The sequence below is a fragment of the Ahaetulla prasina genome, chromosome 3, assembly GCF_028640845.1.
Source record: "Ahaetulla prasina isolate Xishuangbanna chromosome 3, ASM2864084v1, whole genome shotgun sequence".
Classification (NCBI taxonomy): Eukaryota; Metazoa; Chordata; class Lepidosauria; order Squamata; family Colubridae; genus Ahaetulla; species Ahaetulla prasina.
Window position 1 is genome coordinate 84763087 of NC_080541.1, and position 25669 is coordinate 84788755.

The window sequence follows — 25669 nt, forward strand, 5'->3', positions numbered from 1 at the left end:
AACTAATCTACCTGCTATAATGATTTTTAGGCTTTAGAGTCTCAAGTACTACTTCAGTAATCTTCCTTTTACTTTTATATTCACTCTCAATCTTAGTCAGATAAACTGTAGCACATCCTACGCCTTTTAAGCAGCAAAAAACTTTAGTGTACAAGTACTACTACCTTCATGTCAGAAGCATCTTTTTATCAAGGTGTACTTGGGTCGAAAGGATTAGCCGATGACATCACCGTTGCCAAGAGGACACCTGAGAAGGCTCCTTTCATGTCCCTGGTATTTTTCCACTGAAGTGGTGCCTATTTATCTACGTGCATTTGTATACTTTCACACTGCTAAGTGGGCAGGGGCTGGAACAAATTGATGGGAACTCATTCTGTCACGCGGCTCACTCTTAGGTTTTGAACTGCCAAGCCCTCAAGCTCTCAATGGTCTTATGACTCAGGGTCCTAATCATATGAGCCATGGTGGCCCCACTTCATTGTACTTATTAGGCCTTTCTAATAAATATAAATTATGAATTGGGGCTATAAAGAACTTAAATGTTAAGGTTATTTTTCCTCTAGCAGATCACTGGGGATTACCTACTCCAAGACAGAGAAGCATCTTTTTCTAAACTAGCAATAATTTATTTTGTCCAAATAACTGCATTTATGTTTTGAAATTAAAACAGCTATGTCAAATACACACAATCAGAATAAAATTTGCTCATATGACCTCTGATTCCTCATTTTCACTGTTATGAGTTGGTTGACCATGTAAATTATTTAAATAAATAAAATTGATTTTTCTGGCTCTGGCCCTAAAGCTATCTGTAACCCTTCCACTCCTGGCTTCAGCATGGCTGACCACTTGTTTTTAAGGACCTAAATAGTTATCAAATCAAACATTTGGAATTTAGTTTAAGACTGACACAATAACCACTATGAAAATGTGGCTTTTGCTCAAACAAGAAAAATAACTTTCTTGTGATCCAAATTCTGACGGAAAGACAAATATCAGAAATGTAATGAGTAAACAGACTTCCACAGCAATCTTGGTGTGGAAATTATGTACACCATATCTATGCCGACTGTCTGTCTTCCATTTTGCAAGATGTACTAAAAAGATTTTTAAAATGACACTGCACAGAACAACTGTTTCATATTTTATTTTAAAACAATTTCTTTAAGCGTTCATAAAGAACACCATTCTCACAAATTATGCCTCCATAAATGGAACAAGCCAGCTACTGATTTGCTTGCATTCCATTTATTTGCAGATAAAGCAGTATTCTGCAGAATAATCAAAATTCTATTAAATCAATATTTATCATTTTAATGCATATTTATATGCAAGTTATACAAAACATCCTCTTTGAAATACAAATATATCTGGGACAGTTAAAAAATCTACTCACTGGCACAGGATTAAAAATATTACAGTGAACCATTTTAGAGGGGTTTTTTTGTCTTCTGAACAAAAAATGTATAATTTCCTTCATACATATACACAGAATTAGGTACACTAACAAAATACTAAAATAATCTAGCAGTTTGCAAACAGACAAAACTAAAGACACATTTATAATATGAACAATTAGAGGAAATTAATATAAACTACCTATTACAAATATATGATTTATAAGATTTTATTACACAGTGTAAGTTCTGGTCCTGCCTTAGGCATGAAAGCACAGCCACCTCACAAAGTTATTGTTGTGGGAAAAATAGGAAGAGGAAGAACTATTTTGTTTGAAAAATGGCAGAAAGACAGCCAAAGTCCCTACATCAAAGAATTCTCTTTTATACCTTAATGTAGGAGAAATTCTAAATACTATATGCATACATATATAATATAGTTATATTGCTTTTTTTAAGCAGAGATAAAATAATTTTGATATTTTGTGCTCATATGCTTTTTAAAAAAAGATAAGTTGGAGTATCACATGGTATCACATGTAGCATTCCCTACAAATGGTCAAAACAGTATCAATCAGCCTTGGGAGATTTTGCCATATTTTGCTAGTACCCTAAAAGTATAATTAAAGCCCAGTTTTACCTTTTTTTTTTTAAAATTTATTTGCATTTATATCCCGCTCTTCTCCGAAGTCTCAGGGCGGCTTACACTATGTTAGCAATAGTCTTCATTCTATTTGTATATTTATATACAAAGTCAACTTATTGCCCCCAACAATCTGGGTCCTCATCTTACCTACCTTATAAAGGATGGAAGGCTGAGTCAACCTTGAACATACTAATGACATTCTATGCAAGATCTCTAAGGTTAACACAAGCTTCAAGGTTTAAGCTTCAAGGTTTTGGTAATGATCTTCAAAGCGCTCCATGGCATAGGGCCGGGCTACTTACGGGACCGTCTGCTGCCACCGAATGCCTCTCACCGACCCGTGCGCTCTCACAGAGAGGGACTCCTCAGGGTGCCGTCGGCCAGGCAGTGCCGACTGGCGACACCCAGGGGAAGGGCCTTTTATGTGGGGGCCCCCACCCTCTGGAACGAGCTTCCCCCAGGTCTTCGCCAACTTCCTGACCTTCGAACCTTCCGCCGCGAGCTTAAGACACATCTATTTATCTGCCTAGGACTGGACTAGAATTTTAAATTTTTAAATGTTTAAATTTTAAATTTGGTTTTAAATGGGTTTTATTATTTATATCTCTATTTTAAATATTCGGCCTATGTAATAAGTTTTTTAAATTAATGTTTTACCCTGTATATATATATGTTTTTTTATATGGCTGTAAACCGCCCTGAGTCCCTAGGGAGATAGGGCGGTATAAAAGTGTGAATAATAAATAAATAAATAATAAAGTGGTTTGCTGGTAAATATTTAAGAACCAGTTCTGCCAGATTCACTGTCACCACTGCACCGCACCCCTAATTGCAGAACAGCTGATTGAGGCATTGTAGTTCAATTGTCTCTCAACTAGCTCATAAAATTCCAAAAACTTCAATTTGTTATGCTTATGCTACGATAAATAGCTAAAACTAGAGCAACTAGATAAATCTGTATACCTTGATAGTTCTAGAGATGTGAAAATACAGTAGGTATAGTATAGGATTTTTTTTTAATATGAATTTATATCCCGCCCTTCTCTGAAGACTCAGGGCGGCTTACATTGTGTTAAGCAATAGTCTCATCTATTTGTATATTATATACAAAGTCAACTTTTATTGCCCCCAACAATCTGGGTCCTCATTTTACCTACCTTATAAAGGATGGAAGGCTGAGTCAACCTTGGGCCTGGTGGGACTTGAACTTGCAGTAATTGCAAGCAGCTGTGTTAATAACAGACTGCATTAGTCTGTTGAGCCACCAGAGGCCCTGGTTTGATTTGAAAGATATAAAATGCTGGTAGGTAGGCCCTGGGTAGTATGTGGTCAGCTGCAAGAATGAAAATGCATGGAAAGAAGTGAACTGTTTGGTTTCTGTCCACTTTGTTACATTGAAACGGGAACTAGGTATGTCAAGCAAAACTTAAAACAGACTGAATGCAATGGAAATAGATTACTCAATGGCATTTGGTAAAAAAAAAAAGAAGACATAGGTCAAAAATGAAAAAATAAAAAAACTTTTTATAAAAAAAAAGAACGAAAACATGATGGATGCATGAATATGGCTTGAATGCAGGAATGAGTGATCAGTAAAAAAAAAAGTACATAGAAGTGGTTTGGTTCCATTAAGAGAATGAATGATGACAATGACATTTCTGAATGAAATGACATTTCTAAAACAAATGCGCGAAAAAAGAGGATTAAGAGGAAGAGGAAATTCAAGAAAGTTATGGTTGGATAGAATTGATGAGGTATTCAAAAAGAGAGAGGTGAGAAGTTTAAAGAACAAAAAGAAATACACACATTAGAGAATGGATATGGCAGAAACATGGATGATTTGCTAGCAATAGCACTTAGACTTATATACCACTTCACAGTGATTTACAACCCTCTCTAAATGGTTTACAAAATCAGCATATTGCCCCCAACAATCTAGGTCTTCATTTTACCAACCTTGAAAGGATGGAAGGCTGAGTCAACCTTGAGTCAGTCAGAATCAAACTGTTGGCAGTCAGCAGAATTAGCCTGTAATACTGCATTCTAACCACTGTGCCATCATGGCTCTTCAAAGGATAGACATGCACTGAGAATATAGCAAACTGAGTTAATATAAACAGGATTTAGCCATATTTCCTTTCCTCTTCTCATGCTTCTAGCTTTTTTCTGTTACTATTTCTTATTTTTTCCGAGTGTTTTTGTCACATAGTTTATCCTTAAATAGAACAACATGATGGATACGAATGTACGGTATGTACCAACAAATACAGTATGATTCTTTCATACTATTAGAAATAAGCAAATTCTTTAATCCATATTAAGAAGGAATTAAATGAGTTTAGTTGGTTCCTGTGAAATTCTCTGCAAGTCACCTCCATAAAAAGTACACAAATGGTGACTACTATCACCAAAGGATGGAAATACATTTAAAATGTAGTACTTTATAACATCAGTTATTAACATAATAGATTAACAGAATACTGGTCAGTAATGGGTGAAAAAGGAAAGAGTAGGGAGCTCTTCTCAACTTCTTCAATTGCCTCCTTCCTTAAGCTAACATTACTATGTTCAGTACCATCCCAGTTAATTTTTCTTTGGATTCAGCAATGGAAAAAAAATATTCCCTACCTTTCTTGTTATCTTTGCTCTTCAGTTGAATATGAGCAGTAAGGAAACCCACTGGATTCCAGTCAGTTCATTAATGGTGCAAGTGTTGGTATTCAATCTTTGAGTCATAATCATTGAGTCAACTCAATCATAATAAACATATTTATTATACATCAAATCAATTTCTTTCATCCTTCTCTAATTGAAAAGGGCCCATTCTTTGAATTCGATAAATAAAGTTTCATGCAATATAACATATATATTTAAGCTCATCTGTATCCTTGTCTGATTGTGGATGAGAGACCAACCTCATGTACATTGTCAAGACATAGGCAGATGAACCGGGTGACGGTTAACTCACCCAGATTCCTCTATCTAGATCTGATTCAGCATAAAACTAGACTGGAAAAGCAAAAGATTTACTTCCCATAGAAAGTCAATAGGAAATCCACCATCCTTGTAAGGAAATCCAGCTATCTGGCACCAATTTTGTGATTGATGCTGATGTTGGGTCAAGAGACAGAATACTTAAGAGTCTGTAATATCATGAACTATGGTATCCCACTGTTGAGACAAAGGTGTGAAGTACTATTCGTCAATAGCTTCACTCTTACTTGGAGTGTACATTTCAGAAGATGGCTTTCAGGGGCTTTTTCTAAAGTTCCACTGCTGTTAATCTATGGGACCCCATAGGGATCCATTCTGTAACCATTGTCATACGTCTATAGGTTACCACTGAACAAGGTCATTGGGGGAATCTGGAACTGGATGTTGCCAATATAGAATTGACACCGTCATTAGACAGATGAAGGAATGCCAGTGTCACACTGTATGAGGATGCTATAACAAGTTGGAGTAGATCCAGTGAACTGAATGATTTATTATAAAACAGTGATTTGTGGTTTGTGACTCATTGGTGAGAGAATTATGAAATTCTTAATCCCGGAACGATAAGCCACAAGCCACAAATAATAGATGATGTTGCATTCCATTCTAAGGAATACATGGACAGCCTTGGCATTTTCTCAGGTTCCTCTCTTTCACTCAGATGAAGTGTTACTCTGTCACTGCCCTGCTTTTCTGGATTGGGAGCAAATTTGATACCAAAATTGTTTGAGTTTGGTGATCAAGTAAATATTTGTCTTGTTACTTTTGGATTTGGGATTTATCAAATACAACGTAGCCATTTCCTACCTCCCTTTGTAAAAATGTCTCCTTACTAGACTACTCTCTGCTCTTGTTACTCTAAAATTTGAAAATATTATTTTATGACTATTAATAATCATAATCCTCCCAAGATACTTAGGCTATAAATTGGCTGTAATTAATCAATAAACAGCTCTTCAACCAATATTAAAGAATTCCCTCTTAAGATTTTCAGTCACTGTTCACATGTGCTTGGGACAATATTAAATTTAGGTTTACCTGTATCTGATACTTTGATATCCTTTTGTCTCACGAAGAGCATCTCCTGTATTTTCCCAGTATTCTCTCAAGTCTCTATCTCATCCTCCCATTCACATTTCCCAAAACCTGGTCTCAAGGTGGCCACTACTTTTTATATTGGTTCCAGCACTACAAGTCATTGTAATTTATAGCTATTAACTGCATCTATTACAATTTTCCCTAATCCTAAATGCTCAAATGAGGAAAAACATAGGTTAACTGTGAACTATTCCAGAAATACTAGTTTTTATTTGCTCTGATTCTCTTTTCATCCATCTTTATTAGTTGTAATAGATTGTAAAGGACAATTCACTTTTTCTCAGTTTATCTTCTGCTTCCATTTTACTTATCTTCTAATTTTAAAAATAATGGGAGGGGGAGAGAGAGAGGGAGAGAGAGAGATTAAGAGGGGGGGGAATTATCAACACTTTCTTTTTTTCAACCACATTTAAATATGATGTGCTATGAGCCAAGACGTTATCAGTCTGTATTTGGAACTCCCACAATATTTTAAACTGGGCACAAAGTCAGTTGGATGATCTTGGATCAATCCTGTCAGGCTTAGGAAGTAGTAGTGGCACACCCCTCTCTCAGGCTACCTCCTCTTATTCCCCTCCCCCCTTTTAAATATTGTTTTACAATTAGCCTTGGATTAATCTCAATTAGACTAGTTTTCAATAAAATAATGCAAAAAGTATATTTGAGTTTGAATCTAGACTTCCAAATCCAATTTAAAGATAATTATTAGTGTTGAATTAGCAAAATCATAGCCAAGATATTAAGAAATCTTGCTATACCGCATAAAACAAATAAGCTCCTCTTTTTTTGGTATAAATTCTAAAGTTTCAGTTTTTGTTTCTGTTACATCCGAACTCTGCAACTATAGTTCATGAACAAGTTCAGATAATAAAATCAATTTTAATTTATAGCTTCGCACCCAAACTGAGTTTAGAAACATAGTTATTTAGTTTAGATTTAGAAAGAAATAAGTAATTGAAAATTCTGTGATTTTGTGGCTTACACAATGGGAAGGAAACATAATCTGTTGCATGAGAAGCTACAAACTTTGTTTGTATTTCAGTTTATTTAGAAGAAGCAAATGTTCAATCACACCCATCACAAAGCTCACAAAATTGATGAATGCCTTTAATTTCTTCCATTGTACAGACCGAAGAGGGAGACAATTTTTCTTGGTGTTTTTTTTTCCACTAGTTTAATTCAAATTGAAATCAAAGAATTGGGGTTTCCAAAAATTTATTTCTAATGAATCATGAAATAAAATGTTTTAACTTGACAATGTAAGGATTTATAGGTAGTCTGTTCCAGCATATCCAGAAGCAAAGAAAAGGTTGTTATAGATCACTCACTTTTGATATCTGCATATTTTCTCATTTCACTTTTTATTATTTTCCTAACTAAATATACTAAATATATCTTCTAGTTCCCTGGGGATGCTTAGCCTATTTTTCATGACATGCCTGATGATTAAACAGTGAAACAGATGGTTTTAATCAAACTCCTTTGAATGTAAAATAATTTAACAGTACTTCTCATTTTTATCACCTAAGCAAAAAAAAAAGAGGTTAAATCAGAAAGTGATAGCAATGAAAACATTTAAACAATTCTGACTTTCTGTTTCTCCTGTGGAAAGAATTAAGAAAAAAAGAGTGTAAGATACTTGCATAGCATGATACTGAGGCTTAATAGTTGGTAACTTTATGTTATTCATTTGCTGTAAGAAACATTTTTTTAAAAAAACGGTTAATGATTAAATTTATAGCTCTATAGCTCTACAATCGAAAACTTTAAATAAGGAATATAAAAGGTAGCACAATTCTCAATATTTAAAGTTTAATATTGTAGTAGTTGTACCATAGACACAAAACGAGATATTTTAGAAATAGACGTAGTTTGATGCGTGGCAGCTAAAAATCAGACAGAATCTAAGGGTACGTTTTCAGCTATTACATTTTATTAACAGTGATAAACTTTCTTGAATTTGATCTCACTTCATCAGATACATAGGTATATAGATTGAGATAGGATATAAATTGGGAAAGAAGAATGTGGGGAACACTTTACAGGTTCTTTATCCCTACTGTAATGTTTTAAAAGCCTATTATTTTTATTGAGATCTTTTGAGGTGGCCTGAAATCTGTTGATATATGTAAATTCAGCAATCTCCCATTCCACTGTACTAGTTAAATTTCTTTATTCTAAAAATGATACTTTGAAATCTATATAGCAACATCTTGAGGAGTTAAAATGCTCTGATATTACTTTCTTTGTTTTGCGTTATGATGTCAACTGCTGGCAGATTATGGCATGTATCATATTAAAGAGAAATCATGTGAAGATGCTTTGGAGGCATAAATTGTTGGTATAAATGTATGTCACAGGCAAGAACTTCTCCTCCCTTTTTCCTCCCACTTCATTTTAATTTCAGTCTTATATCACTTTAGCTGTTCTACACATCTGATGAAGTAAGCTGTACTCCACAAAAATATATGCTTTTTAATAAAGCGTGCTACTGTGAAAAGACCAAATTTTAGAAGTGCTTTCTAATTTTACATGTAATTTTTATAAAGGGAACTACAGAATCCAAAGACCGCTCTCGACGTTGGTCTCAAGGAGACCAATTTCCTCTCACCCTGCTGTTTCCTTAGACTCTCAAAATCTGCTCTGTGGGGCGGGAGGTGATCCTAAGCAAATTTGGGCAGGAAACAGGATGCATGAGCAAAAACCTATTTCTTTAATTTCATTCTTTCTCTTCAGCAGCCAAGAGAATCTATATACTTCTTGGCCTCAATCCAATCTTGTGATTTCTGATTGCGCTGTGCTAGTTTTCTCTCCCCCCTTCCTCTCTTCTGCAAATCCCTGCATAGCCCAGTTACGTTTCTAAAGTCAATAATTTGGGGCAATGCAAATAGGAAAGGGAATTTGATCTGCCAATGGCATTCAGTTTACTGGTGGAGACACTATTAGGTATAACCTAATGCACTGTAACAATTTTGTTAAGAACAAATAATAATCCTTACTAAACTATAATATTTTGATTGAGAGCTAATAAAAATGTTGGGCTCCTAATTACCTTAGGTCACCGAAAGTGAGACCACTTATCCAGTTTTGGTTGATCTTTAAAAAGCTAAGGAGAATTAAACTTATTTAATTCTTAACCTTGTTTCATTCGTAGATGGGAATCCACCAGGAACTTTTATGGCTATTGAGTAGTCAGGCAAGAAAAAAAACCCATACAGGACACCCATGATAAACTGCTTATTTCCTGTTGTCAAGAAAACAACATGAATGTGCCCACCAAAAACTGAGCTTGATTGAACAACTTGTTAAGAATTAATTAAGAACAAGTTAGAATTAGATTCCAAATTGGGCAGGAATAAGCCTGAGCCATTTTTTAATATTTATATTTATATATGCACACACACACGTTAGATCTATAACTTCATTTTAGCTTCAACCCCTACTAATTTATGTGGTTCTAATATCATTATGGTTTGAATGTGTAGCCGTCTGATAGTAACTATACAACTTAAGTAAAACACTGTCTTTTTTAAAGCACGAATGAGAATTTAACATTTTATGTTTCTACTGGAAAAAAATGTTCTTTAGCCATGGAAATAGACATTTTATTACAATCCAATGCTTCGTAATAATTCAATATTTGACTATCACATTTCATTTGTTTGAACTCACCTGGCATTTACTACTGTAAATACTGTACCCCATCTTTTGTCTTATTCACTGTTCACAGTGAGGATATCAGAGAGAAAAAACAGAAGATTACGACACTGCTACAGAATCGGGAAAACTCAGAACAAAGCAAATATTAAATCAGAATCAGTTTCTGCTACTTTCTATATTATGCCAATGCAGCTTAGTTGTATGAACAGCTCTTCAGACTATAGCCACTACTTCTTCATCCATTTTTTCTATCATATTGATAAACAACGTGATAAATGTAACCATTTGCTACATTTAAATAATTTTATCTCCTCATTTCTTAAATTTAATTTTTGCTTTGCTAAGATGATATTGATGATATTCAAAATCCCAATAAGCTAATTTTTATTCACTCCCTTAACATTAATCAAGTTTTATTATTTCTATATTGGAACAGTTTGATCAGAAATCCATGCTAACCATAATTTGCTTTAATAAACGCAAGAGGATTAAAACTGATTTTTTGTTAATCTAGCTACGTTTCACAGTGGAAAAGTAATTGCTACTACATATAAAGAAGAATTGCAAAAACGAGTGTAATTATATTAGGAGTTTCAAACAGCTCAAGTTTAAATATGACTAATCTATTTTAAACAGTGTATTAAATATGCTATAAGTTATATGATGAACTGCAATATAATTATCTATTCACATAACTGTAATATACTTCAACCTTTGCTAAATAATGGCCAATGATATAGCTTGGCAGTATGAGAAAATTCACATTCAATTAATAAATGCAGGAATAAATTAATAACGTTCATTTAATCTGACCCAAGTAACTAAAAAATTAAAATATTCCTATTTATGCCTTGATGAACTGGCAGGAATATATATTCATATTCTAAATGTAAATATATACTAACTGTATATTTAGTAGTATAAATGTACACTAACTGTTAATTATTGCCTAAATTATTAATAAGATACAGCAAAAGTAGAAAGCATTTTTATAAAACCTAATTTTAGAAATCAACATGAACATATCTTGCCTAATTCTAATCTGTATACTTTTGATGCTTTTATTTAGTGAAAATTATTTTAGGATATTTGTGTTCAAATTTCAAAAACTTGGAAGGAATCTGGTAACAACTTTTCTGGCTAACAACTTTTATTAAAAGAGGCAAGCTTTCAAGAGCTGCAGCAAAATATAATGCAAAACAGCTTCCACAGTATGTGTGAGAAATACTTCCTTAAAATAATATATTATTCTTATTCTTGAGCCTCACTCTTAAATAATGCCAGTCAAATCTGAGTACAGACATTTTCTTTCTCTGAGTAGCTTATCTTTAAAGTGATATGCAGGCTTAGTCTCGTAGTACCTCAAGGCAGTAAGTCAATTCACTTAAAACTTGTGAACACTTTCTATTTTTTCTCTGTCTATTTATTTTGATGTGTATATTATTCTTAGCTAACTTCCATCACATTTCATGAGTTGATCTCATACCTTAAAAGATTAGGCATTCCCACCTGGAACTATTCACAATGTATAGCATTGCATAACCTTCTCCGTCTTCTATTCTTCTATTCTTATGCATTATTAATAGTAGCATTCTTTCTTATTTAATGTATAACTACAACTTCTACAGGGCTATGATAGAAGCCTACTGCCTGTCATCCTTCTTTCATTACAGTCAGAGGAACTGAATGGTTCATTATCTAACACTCTGCTGCCATCTATTTGACAAAAAGAAAACATGTCTGTCAATGCCCTGTTTTGAAAAATACAATCTTTGGTTGAATTTTCTTGGCTCAAATGAAAACAAAGAGTGTAAAGATTTCTACTGGCATTCTGTGTTTAAATATGTCCTTCAGTATAAGTGTAGGAAGAAATGTTCTTGTGACAGCATTTATATGTTATTGTCATATTTACTGGCATATTGCATCCTTAGTATTTATGTTACAGGAAAGCAAATTTTAGGCCCGAAGCAGAGGTTTTAAGAAATTATACAGGTATATCTTTCTTTCTCTCCCTTTCTGTCATGTCACATAAATAAGTCACATTTTAAACTTTTTAAATCCTAGTTATTAATCTCATACAAATAATAGGTATTTATTCATTAACACCAAAATCCAATTCCCATTTGCTTTGATGTTATTCTCACTGAAGTAAGTATTTATAAAATTGCAACCTTAGATTGTCAGTACTGTGATTTAGATCCAGACATGTTCATTCATTTGTAAAAGAAACAAAGGTTTTATAAGAAGTTCCTCCCAGCAAGTAGGGAAGGAGATAATTTTTGTTGATTGCCACTTTCGGCCAGCTCTCAGCAGCATTATATATCATAGTGCGCTGGACTGTTACCTTGATACCCATAGTAGGTTTTCAATGGGTAAAGTGGGAACAGAGAATTAGTAAAAATAACTGTCTGTCTTTTCCTGTGCCCCCACTTCTCTCTTGAGCAGAAACACCGCCTGAATAAAACAAGTATGCAATCACCTCAGAACACTCTTTCTGACTCATGCCTCTTGCACCCCTCACGCACTCCTGTGCACCCTCCCTGACCTGCATAGTGCCTCTCATGCACCCCGTCACTGACTCACACAGTGCTTCTGGCATACCCCCTTACACTAGTGGTGGGTTTCAGAAATGTTTACTACCAGTTCTGTGGGTGTGGCTTGGTAGGCGTGACATGGCTTGGTGGGCATGGCAGGGGAAAGATACTGTAAAATCTCCATTCCCTCCATAATCCAGGGGAAGGTTACTTCAAAAATCCTCATTTCCTCCTGATCAGCTGGGAATTAGGAGGCAGAGACTAGATGGGGGCGGGGCCAGTCAGAATTTTTATTACCGGTTCTTCGAACTACTCAAAATTTCTGCTACCAGTTCTCTGGTCAGAAACTGCTGAAACCCACCTCTGCCTTATACCCCCCTCAACCTGCAGTGCCTCTTGTACACCACGCTTTGCACCTTCCCTGATACTTTCCTGCACCCATACTCTCACTCCCTTCCCCAACTGACAGCAGTCACTTAGCTGCCTGCAGCCCTGGGACTTGCAACTTCCTACTGGCTTCCCTAATGAGTTTCAATGCAGGGAAATTGGCAGGAAGTTGCCACACCTAACAACCATGCAATTCGATTAAAATGGCACTTGGAACTGAAGGGATTGTTGTCATTAAGCAATCTGGTTGTACTTTTCAGCCTCACTGCTTTACAACCACATTGCTTAGCAATGGAAATTCCTGTCCTAATCACTGTTGTAAGTCAAGGACTACCCATAGATTTAAACACTCATTCAAAATAAAATTTATTTCTCTATAAGGAACATATCACAATGCTTTAAAATGCATACAATAGGGGCATAGATTTAATCTATCCTAACATGTTACTCCTATATCGGTAGGATGGTTAAGCAATTTAATGATCTCTGCCATGGAATAAAATTATATCTGCCATTATATAAGGTTAGAAACTTAGACTGAAAATCATGGGAGTCCTTTTTTTCTTCCACCAGTTAACAGACTTATAATTTACTTGGAACCCCAAGAGTGGGAGAAGAAATAGCTCTATATTTCTTCCAAATGAAGGTATCCTATGGATAAACTTGTCAGATAAAAAGATGCCACGAAATATCCTGTGTGTCATATGAAGCATGGCCCTGTTTTTTCTGCCAGGATGCTCTGAATATTGATTTTATATCACTCCATCTATGGTTGTCCATTTTACTAATGCTGACTGACGGTTCAATATTTTTTTAAACTAAATCACTTATAATGATTGTTATAAGAAGGAAATACAATGACAACATTACCTATGGCTATATATCTAACATGCTAGTTCTTCACTGTTATCTCATCTTCAAATAGTCATTATTTCCATTCTGTAAATGGAAAACTCCAAGCTTAAGGGCATTTTTCTGGACCAAAGTTGGTTAATGAACCTTGTATGAAGTAAAACCTTGGTTTATAACTAATAAGAATCTTTTTGTAAGATTCTAATATCAGACACCATGAGGAAATATTCCATCCCTTGAATATAAAAAGTCCCACAACAGCTTATATGATCTATAACAAACCATTATCATTTCCAATAATTGAAAATGATTTTTCAATTATTATACCAAGATGCTTCAAAATGTTTTTTTATTTTGAATTTAAACTTTTCTTTATATTGGAAACAAATATTTATTTTTAATTTAAACAAATAAAATACATACTTTTGTTTTAAATAATGCTTGCCCTAAGAAAAAGTCATGAAAGTAGCAGTTTTTATAAATATATTTTTAAAAAAACCAGAACAGGAGGATAAGATAGAAAAATGTGGGTTAGATAGCATCACCACCAGATGGATTTGTAACTGGCTAAACAACTGCTTTCAACATGTAATCCTCAACAGAACTGCATCTATATGGAGGGAAGTATGCAGTGGGGTACCCCAAGGCTTGTTTTAGGCCCAGTACTCTTCAACATCTTCATCAATGATTTGGATGAGGGGATAGATGGGGAACTCATCAAATTTGGGGAAAATGGGGAACTCATCAAAAGGGGCCGCGGTGTGGCTCAGGCTGTAAGAAGCCTGTTATTAAACACAGCTGCCTGCAATTACTGCAGGTTCAAGTCCCACCAGGCCCAAGGTTGACTCAGCCTTCCATCCTTTATAAGGTAGGTAAAATGAGGACCCAGATTGTTGGGGGGGGGCAATAAGTTGACTTTGTATATAAAATACAAATAGAATGAGACTATTGCCTTACACAATGTAAGCCGCCCTGAGTCTTCGGAGAAGGGCGGGATATAAATGTAAAAAAAAATAAAAAAATTTGCAGATGACACCAAGCTGGCAGGAATATCCAACACTCCAGAAGATAGGCTTAAGATACAGAAGGTTCTTGGCAGACTCAAATATTGGGCACTATCTAAAAAAATAAAATTCAAAGGTGAAAAAAGTAAGGTTCTACATTTAGGCAACAAAATGAACAGGTACAGTATATGTGGTATCTCGCCCAATAATAGTAAATGTGAGAGGGATCTTGGAGTCCTAATGGACAATCATTTAAATATGAGCCAGCAGTGTGCTGCAGCTGCCAAAAAGCCAACACAGTTCTAGGATGCAGAGGGATAGAATCAAGATCACACCACTTTACTGTGTTGGGTTTTTTGTGGCAGCTGCAGCACACTGCTGGCTCACATTTAAACGATTGTCCACTAGGACTCCAAGATAATACCACTTTATAATGCCTTGGTAAGGCCACACTTGGAATACTGCATCCAGTTTTGGTCACCACAATGTAAAAAAGATGTTGAGGCTCTAGAAAGAATGCAGAGAAGAGCAACAGGATGATTATTATCTGCACTTCTATAACTGTCTAGTTTGGTTCTGCAACCCAACAAGACAGACACAAATTTCAGAGGATAATTAGAATTGCAGAAAAACCTATTACTATCAACCTACCTTCCACTGAGGACCTGTATACTGCACGAGTCAAAAAGAGGGCTGTGAAAATATTTACAGACCCCTCACATTCTGGACATAAACGGTTTCAACTCCTACCCTCAAAACAATGATATAGAGCACTGCACACCGGAACTAGATACATGAACAGTTTTTCCCCAAACACCATCACTTTGCTAAACAAATAATTCCCTCAACGCTGTCAAGTTACTAGTTACTAAGTCTGTATTACTATTAATCTTCTCATCGTTCCTATCACCCATCTCCTCCCACTTATGACTGTATAACTGTAACCTTGTTGCTGGTATCCTTAAGATTTATATTGACTGTTTCCTAATATGATTTGGTTGCTTACTTGTTCCCTCTGACTATCATTAAGTGTTGTACCTTATGATTCTTGACGAATGTATCTTTTCTTTTATGTACACCGAGAGTGCATGCACCAAGACAAATTCCTTGTGTGTCCAATCACACTTGGCCAATAAATAATTCTCTCTATCTGTAGGGGACTGGAAGCTAAAACATGGTTACGTCTAGTTGAATTAAAAGAAGGACTGGGGCGATATGATAGCAGTCTTCCAATATCTAAGGGGCTGCCACCCTTAGGGAGTCAAGCTATTCTCCAAGGCACCTGAGGGTAGAACAAGAAGCAGTGGGTGGAAACTAATCAAGGAGAGAAGCAACTTAGAACTAAGGAGAAATTTCCTGACAGTTAGAACAATTAATCAGTGGAACAACTTGCCTCCAGAAGTTATAAATGCTCCAACTCTGGAAGTTTTTAAGAAAATGTTGGATAACCATTTGTCTGAAGTGGTGTAGGGTTTCCTGCCTAAGCAGGGGGGTTGGACTAGAAGACCTCCAAGGTCCCTTCCAACTCTGTTATTCTATACGTGTAACATGTTTATACTGATGCAATAGGACTGGGGGTTGTTAATATGATTTCTTGGGTTAGGGCAGGGGTCAGCAACCCATGGCTCTGGAGCCGCATGTGCCTCTTTCATCCCAGTGTTGCGGCTCCCGGTCGCCAGTCGGCTGCACAATTGACAGGGCTTTGTGTTAGGACAGGTAGAGGAAAAAGGACGCCGTGCTAGGAGAAGACTCTATGGTGGGGGAACCAGACTTTCAGTTGGCAGAGAAAAAGGGCACCACGCTAGGAGGAGACTCTATGGTGGGGGAACTGCACTTCCAGTTGGCTCCAGAATTTAACAGGGGGCTTCCGGTTAGGACCTTTGTGGCTCTTTGAATGTTTAAGGTTGCCGACCCCTGAGTTAGGGATTTTCTGTCTTCACTGTGAGTTGTATTGTGTTGGGTGGGGGGGTCACTGAGAGAGCTCAAGCAATCTTATTGTACCATATGTTTTGCACGGACAGTAAAGATTTGAAATCAAATTCAACATTGTCTGAAGGGGGTAAAAGCACTTTGAGGAGTGCCTACTTGGGCAATGGGAACTAGAATACAGAAGCCATGATCCTTAAAACAGGTGCAGATAGTTTAATGAGTCACAATTGAATTCTCTATTTGCATTTTGCATGCTCCAAAGCACTCCCTTAGAATCAAATATGAAGCACTGTAGAGACTGGTAGTCCTCAACTTAAAGACTACAATTGCAACCAAAATTTCTGTCATTAAGTAATGTGGCACGTGATCATATCTTAGTGACAGAACTCCCTGTTGCCATCTGTAAGCAAATTCTATTGGTCATTAGCTGAGAACCCACCCCAGTCTTGGTCCCTCCCAGCCCCCACAATCTCAGTAAGGTAAAGGCCTGCCTTGAACTTCCCCCTCTTCCCATCTATTGCTTCCCTATCCTGCCCTTTTGGCCATCCTGCATCCCCCCTTCAAGGCCAGAAAGCAGCCTCAGAATTAGGTGGCTTTGGGCTGCTTCCCCAATTCTGGCTCAAGGGTTTCTTGGTATGCAGTGACTCTGAGCATGCAAGAAGCCCCTGAGCTGCGGCACAAATCAAGCCAGAACTACCCCACTCTGGCCCTGCAGCACAGTAGCAAGCTGGAAGTCCTGGCCACCTGGAAATCCTGGCCACTTCAGGAAGCTCCCATCATTGTGGTACAAAGCTGCAGCTGCCCCAGGAAACCCCAGTTGCCCGATTCCAGCTACACTTGCTGTCCTGCACTCTGCCACCACAACTGACTTTTGCTGTCTTTTTGCTCCTGCTGCTGCTGAGAAATGTCTATCCTGGCCCTTTGTAAGGCAGCTGCTGGGAAAGCTGCTGACGTGACCTTGGGAAGAAAGTCCTTTTTGTCTTCTGAATAGCCAGGCTGGGCATACTTGGTTAATAGTGGGAGCAAGACGACGGCAAAGGTCAGCTAAGGCGATAGGGGCTGCAGGGTGCAGGAGACCAAAAGGACACAGAAGGGAGAGGAGATAAAGTAGATGAAGGGAATTGAAGTACTCCTGTTGCTATTAGTGTAGATGGACGGTCAAGTACCCAAATTTTGACCATGTAACTGCGGGGGCACTGCAACATCCATAAATTTGTGAACTGGTCGTAAGTCCCTTTGCTTAGCACCACTAAACTCTGAATGATTGTTGAACTAATTGTCCTAAGTCAAGGACTACCTGGAGTATTTCTTTTGATAGATTACTCACTAAGCTGCATTAAAATTAGGATCCATAAGTGAAATATGTACCCTTTCTCTTTTATCTAGTGGTTTTGTTTGTTCTACAATAATGTACAAAGTAATTATCTACTTTAAAAATTATTTCCCTCTGAATTTGTGATTAAGTACTTTATCCATGTTCCCTGGATTTCGATAGACCCATTCCAAGAATGATTTATCTTTGTTGGTTTCCTACAGGAAACCAGACCAACATCCTATTACATTATTTTCCATACTTTTAGCAGAGCTCATATAAAATTAACTGAAAGTAATCAGTAGCATAGAAACAATATTGCATCAAAATGAAGAAAATGCTGGGTAAGGTTAGACTATCTGACAATGATGTACAGTGCCATTATAAAATAATAACTATATATAAAAGCTGCGTAAAGACACAAAAAACATAAAAGACAAATAAAAAGATTTAATGCAGGTACAATTGTTAAATCTCACACAAAATATTAATAACCCCAAAACTGTCTTGCATTAAATTTCAGATTTATTTGAATTGGTATTATCTAGTGGCCGGTTTTCGTATTTTAGGGATTTTGGTACCTTTAGGTTAGTCTGGATTCCAGGCAACTGCCTGGAGAAATATGTATAGTTTTCTTGGCAACTTTTTAAGAAGTGCTTTGTCACTTACTTCTTCTAGGACGTCTAAGAGGGAGGGAGTGATCCAGTCACCCCACTGCCTTTATACTTATACTGGTTTTGAATTCAGTTTCCCAGTTTCTAGTGTTGTTCCCAGTAGTGGGCTGCAACTGGTTTAACAACTGGTTCTGTGAACACGCGTGAGTGCGCCTAATGCGCAGCATTCAAAATATAGGAATTTGAAGCTCAGCTGCTTACCTTCTAAGGCAGCCCCAGTAAGTAGAACAGCGGAGGTGCAGAAATCAGCTGTGCCACGTGAATCAGCTGAGCTAGAAAGAAGGAAATATAGGACAGGATAGGGTGGGGGTGGATGGGCGGGGCTAACTGATCATCGGAACTACCGGTTCGTCCGAACTGATCCGAACTGGCAGCAGCCCACCACTGGTCGTCCCTTTAACCACTATATCAGACTGTCTCATAAACTGTGAATTGTTTTGAGTTATAAAATATATAATAATATTCCAATAGATAAGCACCACCACATAACACCCCAGATTTAACAACTGTCATAAGACAAAAAAGTCTGCATAGCGGACATTGTATTTTGTACCTGGAGATAGCAGAATGGAAGAGAAAAAACTGGAGAAAATCACAAAATACAAAGACTTGCAAATAGAAACAGTGGCAAAAGCAAGCAAAGATAATACCAATAGAAATAGGCACCTTGAGAGCAATTGCAAAACATCTGGAGCATCACTTGACCACCACTGGCATTGACAAAATCACCATCAGTCAATTGCAAAAGGCAGCTTCACTTGGAACAGCTTACATCCTATGCTGATAACTTTAACACCACCAAACAATATCTGCCTATCCCAGATCCTTAGGAAGGACTTGATAGGTGACTATTCCAAATCCAAATATCTGACTGAGTATGCGAGAAATCATAATATTGAAAATAATGTCAGATCCAAACATTTATTAGCAAAAATTTTACAAGATTAAAAAGTACAACATTGCCTACGTTCCAGAAAATCAAAAGCAATGATGATGAAAATTATTACTATTACTGAAAGAAAAGTATCAATTATGAATGTATATATGTATCGAAACACAGAAACAGAAGTGCAGATGTAGAGCCAAAAAAGCACAAAAAAAGACAGAAAATATGAAAAAAAATTTCATCTTCATTCCTTATCTTGTGTTAAATACAAAAGAAGCAGTGATGTGGGGGATTTATCTTGTTTAATTTCATATCACTCCTCAATTCTTTCAAATAATTCAAATCAGTTACATGAGAATAAAAGAAAACAAAGATGAACAGAAAGCACAAACAACATATATAGACACTTGTTAAAGGGACCTTTGTAAAAAGTTTTGCATAGAGCATTCAGAAATTTGCTTAGATCTTATGACCTGTCAAAAATTTGAAAGCTGATCTATAGTAGGGCATTCAAATGCAGTCACAGGTTGAAGGGGCAGGGGAAATGACACATACACAAAACCCTCATGCAAACAGAAGTGTCAACTGTATTCTCTGATAAGTCCAGGCCAACATTTACACACAAAAAGAATGTTGGATTGGATCCAAACCTGTTCGAGTGGAAGGGATTTCAACTTGGCAGAATATCCTATGAGTAATAATGTCCCTCTTGCACTACAATATCCCATCCAACATGCCATTGCCTGAATATTCTAACATTCAGGAATAGCATTTGGAAGGGAATGTATGGCTGTGATATAGATATACAGAAAAGTCTTGATGCACAAACAGAACTGAAATTCAACCTATCATCTTATATTTCTCTATTGGATAAATTTAATTCTTCTTAGGTGAATGCTAAAGAAAAGAATGATTGTACATTGTAACAATGATGTGAAACCAAATTCTTTCGCAGAATATATGAAGCAAATATAGGCTTTCCATTAATAATCAACACTAACAAGCAGGAAGCAGTTTCTGAGCCCAGAAAGTTAAATAGAAAGGTAAATAGGATTAGATATTTGATTAATATTTGTACAGAATGCTACCCTGGAAGCCCAGAACTACAGGTTTGACTACAAAGTTGCAAAAACGTGTCTGGATAAGTCACCAAGATTCAGTTAAAGAGTCACTGATTTGATAGCAACGCTATTTAAGCAATAATACTAAATTAATTATAGTAAATCATCACTGTCATCATTAACATCATCACAGTAAGTATCATTCTTCTCATTCCTTTAACTGATTACGTTTATCTCTGGGCTTAAAACTTTTACCAAGTTAATTGTTTTATGGCACTGTAACTGACTACAGGGATTATTTATACAATAGACATTGGAAACTCTTAACATTGTGATGATCTAGATAAATTAAACCTTTGAATATGAGAAAAACATTTCTAATCAGTGCTAAATAAAATGTTAATGAATGTAAGATTGCTTAACATGTGTAACTGAGGCTAAGGATGACATTGATAAAAAGTTGCAAAATGCATTACATTATTTTATAAGATTTAAGGTTTAGATTTTTAAGCTTAGTATTTAATAATGAGATCTCTACTTTATTATTGTTGTTATTATAATTATTATTTTAAAGTCCGTGCTTAACACTTTGATGATCAAGAAGCAAAAGACAAAGAGAAAAATAAGGATGCAAATTTCTCAGTGGCCAGAAAGTTTGAAAGGTAAGCGGGAGTAGAATAGAGTGGTTTGTAGAACTTCAACTTCTGGAGAAGGGAAATGAGAAGAAATCTACACCATGTATGGCTAAGGGGCATCAGAGACCCCTACAAGGGCACCCTCTTCAGAGAAGTGTCAAACCCACCACATTGTTGATAAAATAGATGGATTTGCTTTGACATTTCCAATGTGACGGAATGGTACCCCTTAACAAACTGAGAATCTATCTCAGTTTGTAGATACTGAATATATAATTCTTCACTGTAATCAATGTATTTTATAAAAATAATGTTCATGGATATTTAAAGGTTATGTCTGTACTTAAATAACAAGAAAAGTTGCAAGAAAAAAGTGTTTGAACACCAACAGCACTCCTGAAACAAAAAGAATTACAAAAAGTGCAAAAGGGTGTTCTACATCATTCAAAGAATATTCCAAACTTCAATCAAACTTCAGTTAAGAAATTAACATGACTAAATAATCCACAGGTGAATCATCTGCCTTCGCTGTATTTATTTAAATGTTTATACTCACAAATCATGCTTCTTCCATATGTGTGTGTGTGTGTGTGTGTGTGTGTGTGTATACACACACACACACACATACACACACTTATATATGCATATATATGCATGTGCACACCAGCACCCATTTGGTATACCTTTGTTTACCTAAAGTCCTAAACCATTATTTAAGGTTTCTTTTGTATTTTTACATTCTCAGAATTTTGCTCATAGATATACAGCATGTTAAAATAAAATTTAAAAATGGGGTGTAACAAAATAAGTAGCAACGAAATATACTATACTTCTTGCTTACAGATAATCACATATTTATTTTGTAAGAGGTTTATTAATATTACTTACTTTAACATGACTCTGTGCTCCAAGGTTGTAAATTTCAGAAGGCTTAACTTCGTTGATTATTTTCACCAAGCAAGTGCTATCTGTCAAATCACCATAATGTAGTTTCATATCTTCAGGTTAAAAAAAAAAATTAAAATTCATGTCATGTGTTGCATTCATTTCTATTTATACTTTCCTAATTCCTTGAAAAGTCAGGCAGACATATATTTTTATTATAACTATAAATAAATGAAGATTACAGCTTTCTAATAATAGACTACACTCCGATCTTCATATTTTACTAAGTCAGACATTATTTTCTTTGAAACGTAAGTCGCTGAGTGATAAATCATAGGAATTCAGAAATTTAATTTGCATTAATTAAATTAATGAGCTATAAGATTTTGTAACAACTGGCTTTCCAACGAAAATATATAACATATGATTAAAAAATTAAATAAAACGATTTATATGATACAAAAAGTTAACTGAAAACATTTAAAGTCGTATTTATTTTCAACATGTTGTTCTTCAGTTTTTCTAAAATCATTTATGTGACAAGTTACAATATGCAAAATATATTTTCTTATATTTTTCCTGCTCTGTAACTGGTTCCCTGAATTACAGATAGCTTTCGACTTACAACTGTTCATTTAGTGACTGTTCAAAGTTATAATGGCACTGAAAAAAGTGATTTATGACTGTTTTTTACAGTTATGGCCTTTGCAACATCCCCATGATCATGTGATCAAAATTCAGATGCTTGGTTGATATTTATGATCATTGCAGCATCCCAGGGTCATGTGATCACCATTTGCAAACTTCTGACAAGCAAAGTCAATGGGGAAGCCAGGTTCACTTAACAAGTGTGTTACTAACTTAACAACTGCAGTAATTCACTTAACGACTGTGGCAAGAAGTGTCATAAAATGGGGGGAAATCACTTAACAACATACATTTTGGCCTCAATTGTGGCTGTAAGTCGAGGACTATCTGTGCTAATGTAGAATAAGTACATGGGTGAAGTCAGGTAAGTCGTAAATATGATTATATTATTAGTACATTGCCCTCATTATCTGCAGTCTAATTATCACGTGATTTTACATATTCATAATTGATAAATAAAGAAGGGACCTTTAACATGTAAAAGTTTTCACATGTTATGATTGGGCTTGATTTTATATATGTACAAATGGCAGGCTTTTAGATATGCATATATGATATTTTTTTAAGAATCTGTTGTCATTTCAACCTAACTGTACCTGCTCCTTCTCCACCTTTCTCACTCACCAGCCCACTCATGAGGCTCCACATGGCACCTAGGTTTCTTCAAAGACAAAGTGGCTCACTTGGCTGGTGATGGAGGAGATTACTCATTTGCCCTTCCTCACACTGGATTCTTTATCTACATGGCTCTTTTTCCATCTCAGTGGATGGTCCTCTCAATCAATTTCTGGATCCTTTTGCTACAGTGAGAGCCATATGGAGGATAGCAGTCAGCACAAGCAATTATACAAGTGAAATATCTCCATCTTCCATCAAATAAGTTACATTGAAGAAGCTGCACAGGGAAGCCACATGATCTCTCATTATTTGAATGAGGAGGAGGAACAAATACAGAAACATTGCTTAGGCAACATCTGTGAGAAGAAGATGAAGGAACTGGATGATCATTAGGCTGTAGGACCTTCTCCCAATTCTCATAATCTTTTTTGGGGTTTCTGGTTAACAAAATTGTGTTGGAACAGAAACTTGGAAAATAACAGTCACCAATATATTAATTTGTTAGAAATGGCTGATGGCTAACCAACAAGATTGGTTAGCAAGCTGCCTTGTTGTAATGGCTCACATTTTGATATCTAATCACCAAATTAATTTTACTAACGTTTTTTCTATTGATTTCACATGGATATGCATAAAGGGACTTGACAGAAATTGCAATTTATATGGCCAAGAAAAGAATTGTGAACTATTTCTAATTACTCATGAAAATAATTTGCAGTATATTAACAAAACTTTTTTTTATTTTTATTTTTTTATTTATTTTTATTTGTCACAACAGTATATATAAGCATAAGCATGAAATAACTATACAATATATAAGCATATATATAAGCATAATTATGTAATAACTATATTAATTGGATATAATGAAAGGGAACATTAGGACAAGAACGGTAGGCACGCTTGTGCTCTTATGCACGCCCCTTACAGAACTCTTAGGAATGGGGTGAGGTCAATAATAGATAGTTTTTGGTTAAAGCTTTGGGGATTTTGAGAAGAGACCACAGAGTCTGGTAGTGTATTCCAAGTATTAACAACTCTGTTACTGAAGTCATATTTTCTGCAATCAAGATTGGAGAGGTTCACATTAAGCTTAAATCTACTGTGTGCTCGTGTATTGTTGTGATTGAAGCTGAAGTAGTCTTCAACAGGAAGGACATTGTAATAGATGATTCTATGAGTTAAACTCAGGTCATGTCGAAGGCGGCGGAGCTCTAAGTTTTCTAAACCCAGGATTTCAAGTCTGGTGGCATAAGGTATTTTGTTGTAATCAGAGGAGTGAAGAACTCTTCTTGTAAAATATTTCTGGACATGCTCAATTGTATTAATGTCTGAATTGAGGTATGGGTTCCAGACAGGCGAGCTGTATTCAAGAATTGGTCTAGCAAATATTTTATATGCTCTGGTTAGTAGTGCAGAGTTTCTGGAGAAGAAGCTACGCAAGATTAGATTTACAACTCTTAAAGCCCTTTTTGCGATGTAGTTGCAATGGGTTTACTGCTATCCTAAAAAGGCTTCTTACTTTGCCTTTTTCAGGGACTATTAGTGATATCAACATTTCATATTCTGTTCCAGTTGAAATGAACAAAAATTAACAAAATTATTTTATAAAGTATTTTTCAAATGCTAAAAAAGGATTGAGGCTATACTAAAAAAAGATATTCACATAATTAGTCTCAGTGATGTGATGAAATCTTATACAAACATTAGCAATGAAACCAAAATTACATATGTCCTCTATGTATTCCATCTCACCTTTCAACACACACTTACTTCCTTCTATGTGAGCTTGCGGGTTCTTGTAGAGATGTTCAATCCGTCCCGTGTTAAAAGAGCTAGATCTACGAACAATTCCATGTACCTGCAATTTAACAGAAGTACAGAAAATATTTTTGATATAAAGCTTCACAATATCAGATGTTGTGAGATCAGTTTTGTGATACAGAAGTGTCTGATTCAAATAGAAAAACAGGGAAGGGCCATAAAAATCCAGGAGATGGAATAATTCCATGACACAACACTACTGTCCAACAGCTTCTCTTGTAAGCTGAGCTCACAAATGGCTGTGCAAAAGCCACTTAATGGAAACAGCTGGATGAAAATAATGGCACCCACTTTCTCCATGCTTTTTCTCCTTTAATAATCAGACATTTCTGACAAACATCTCTAGCCTATGGAACTTGTATAACTTATATAATTATAAATGTGTACTTAAATTTGTACTTAATGTCTTCATGGGTTCAGATTTTTTTCCTTGAATAACAGAAAGAGGGAGGTTTTTGCTACCTAGATATATAATCTATAGCAGGGGTGTCCAAACTTGGTCCCTTTAAGACTTTTGGACTTCAACTCCCAGAGTTCCTCAGCCAGCTTTGCTGGCTGAGGGACTCTGGGAGTTGAAGTCCAAAAGTCTTAAAGGGACCAAGTTTGGACACCCCTGATCTATAGC

The 25669-nt window shown here is 35.9% G+C and overlaps 1 protein-coding gene across 3 annotated transcripts in view; it reads right to left on the bottom strand.

Annotated features, from left to right (window-relative positions):
- Positions 1 to 25669, bottom strand: part of GMDS (GDP-mannose 4,6-dehydratase) — a 305873-nt gene that overhangs the window by 246004 nt on the left and 34200 nt on the right. For 2 of the 3 annotated variants that reach the window (XM_058175110.1, XM_058175108.1), the window contains exons 3-4: positions 24976 to 25081; positions 21958 to 22067 (exon numbers count right to left, since the gene is read on the bottom strand). In XM_058175110.1, the coding sequence (XP_058031093.1) occupies positions 21958 to 22067; positions 24976 to 25081 (216 nt within the window). The remainder of the gene's footprint in view (positions 1 to 21957; positions 22068 to 24975; positions 25082 to 25669) is intronic. The other variant, XM_058175109.1, reaches the window with a different exon arrangement.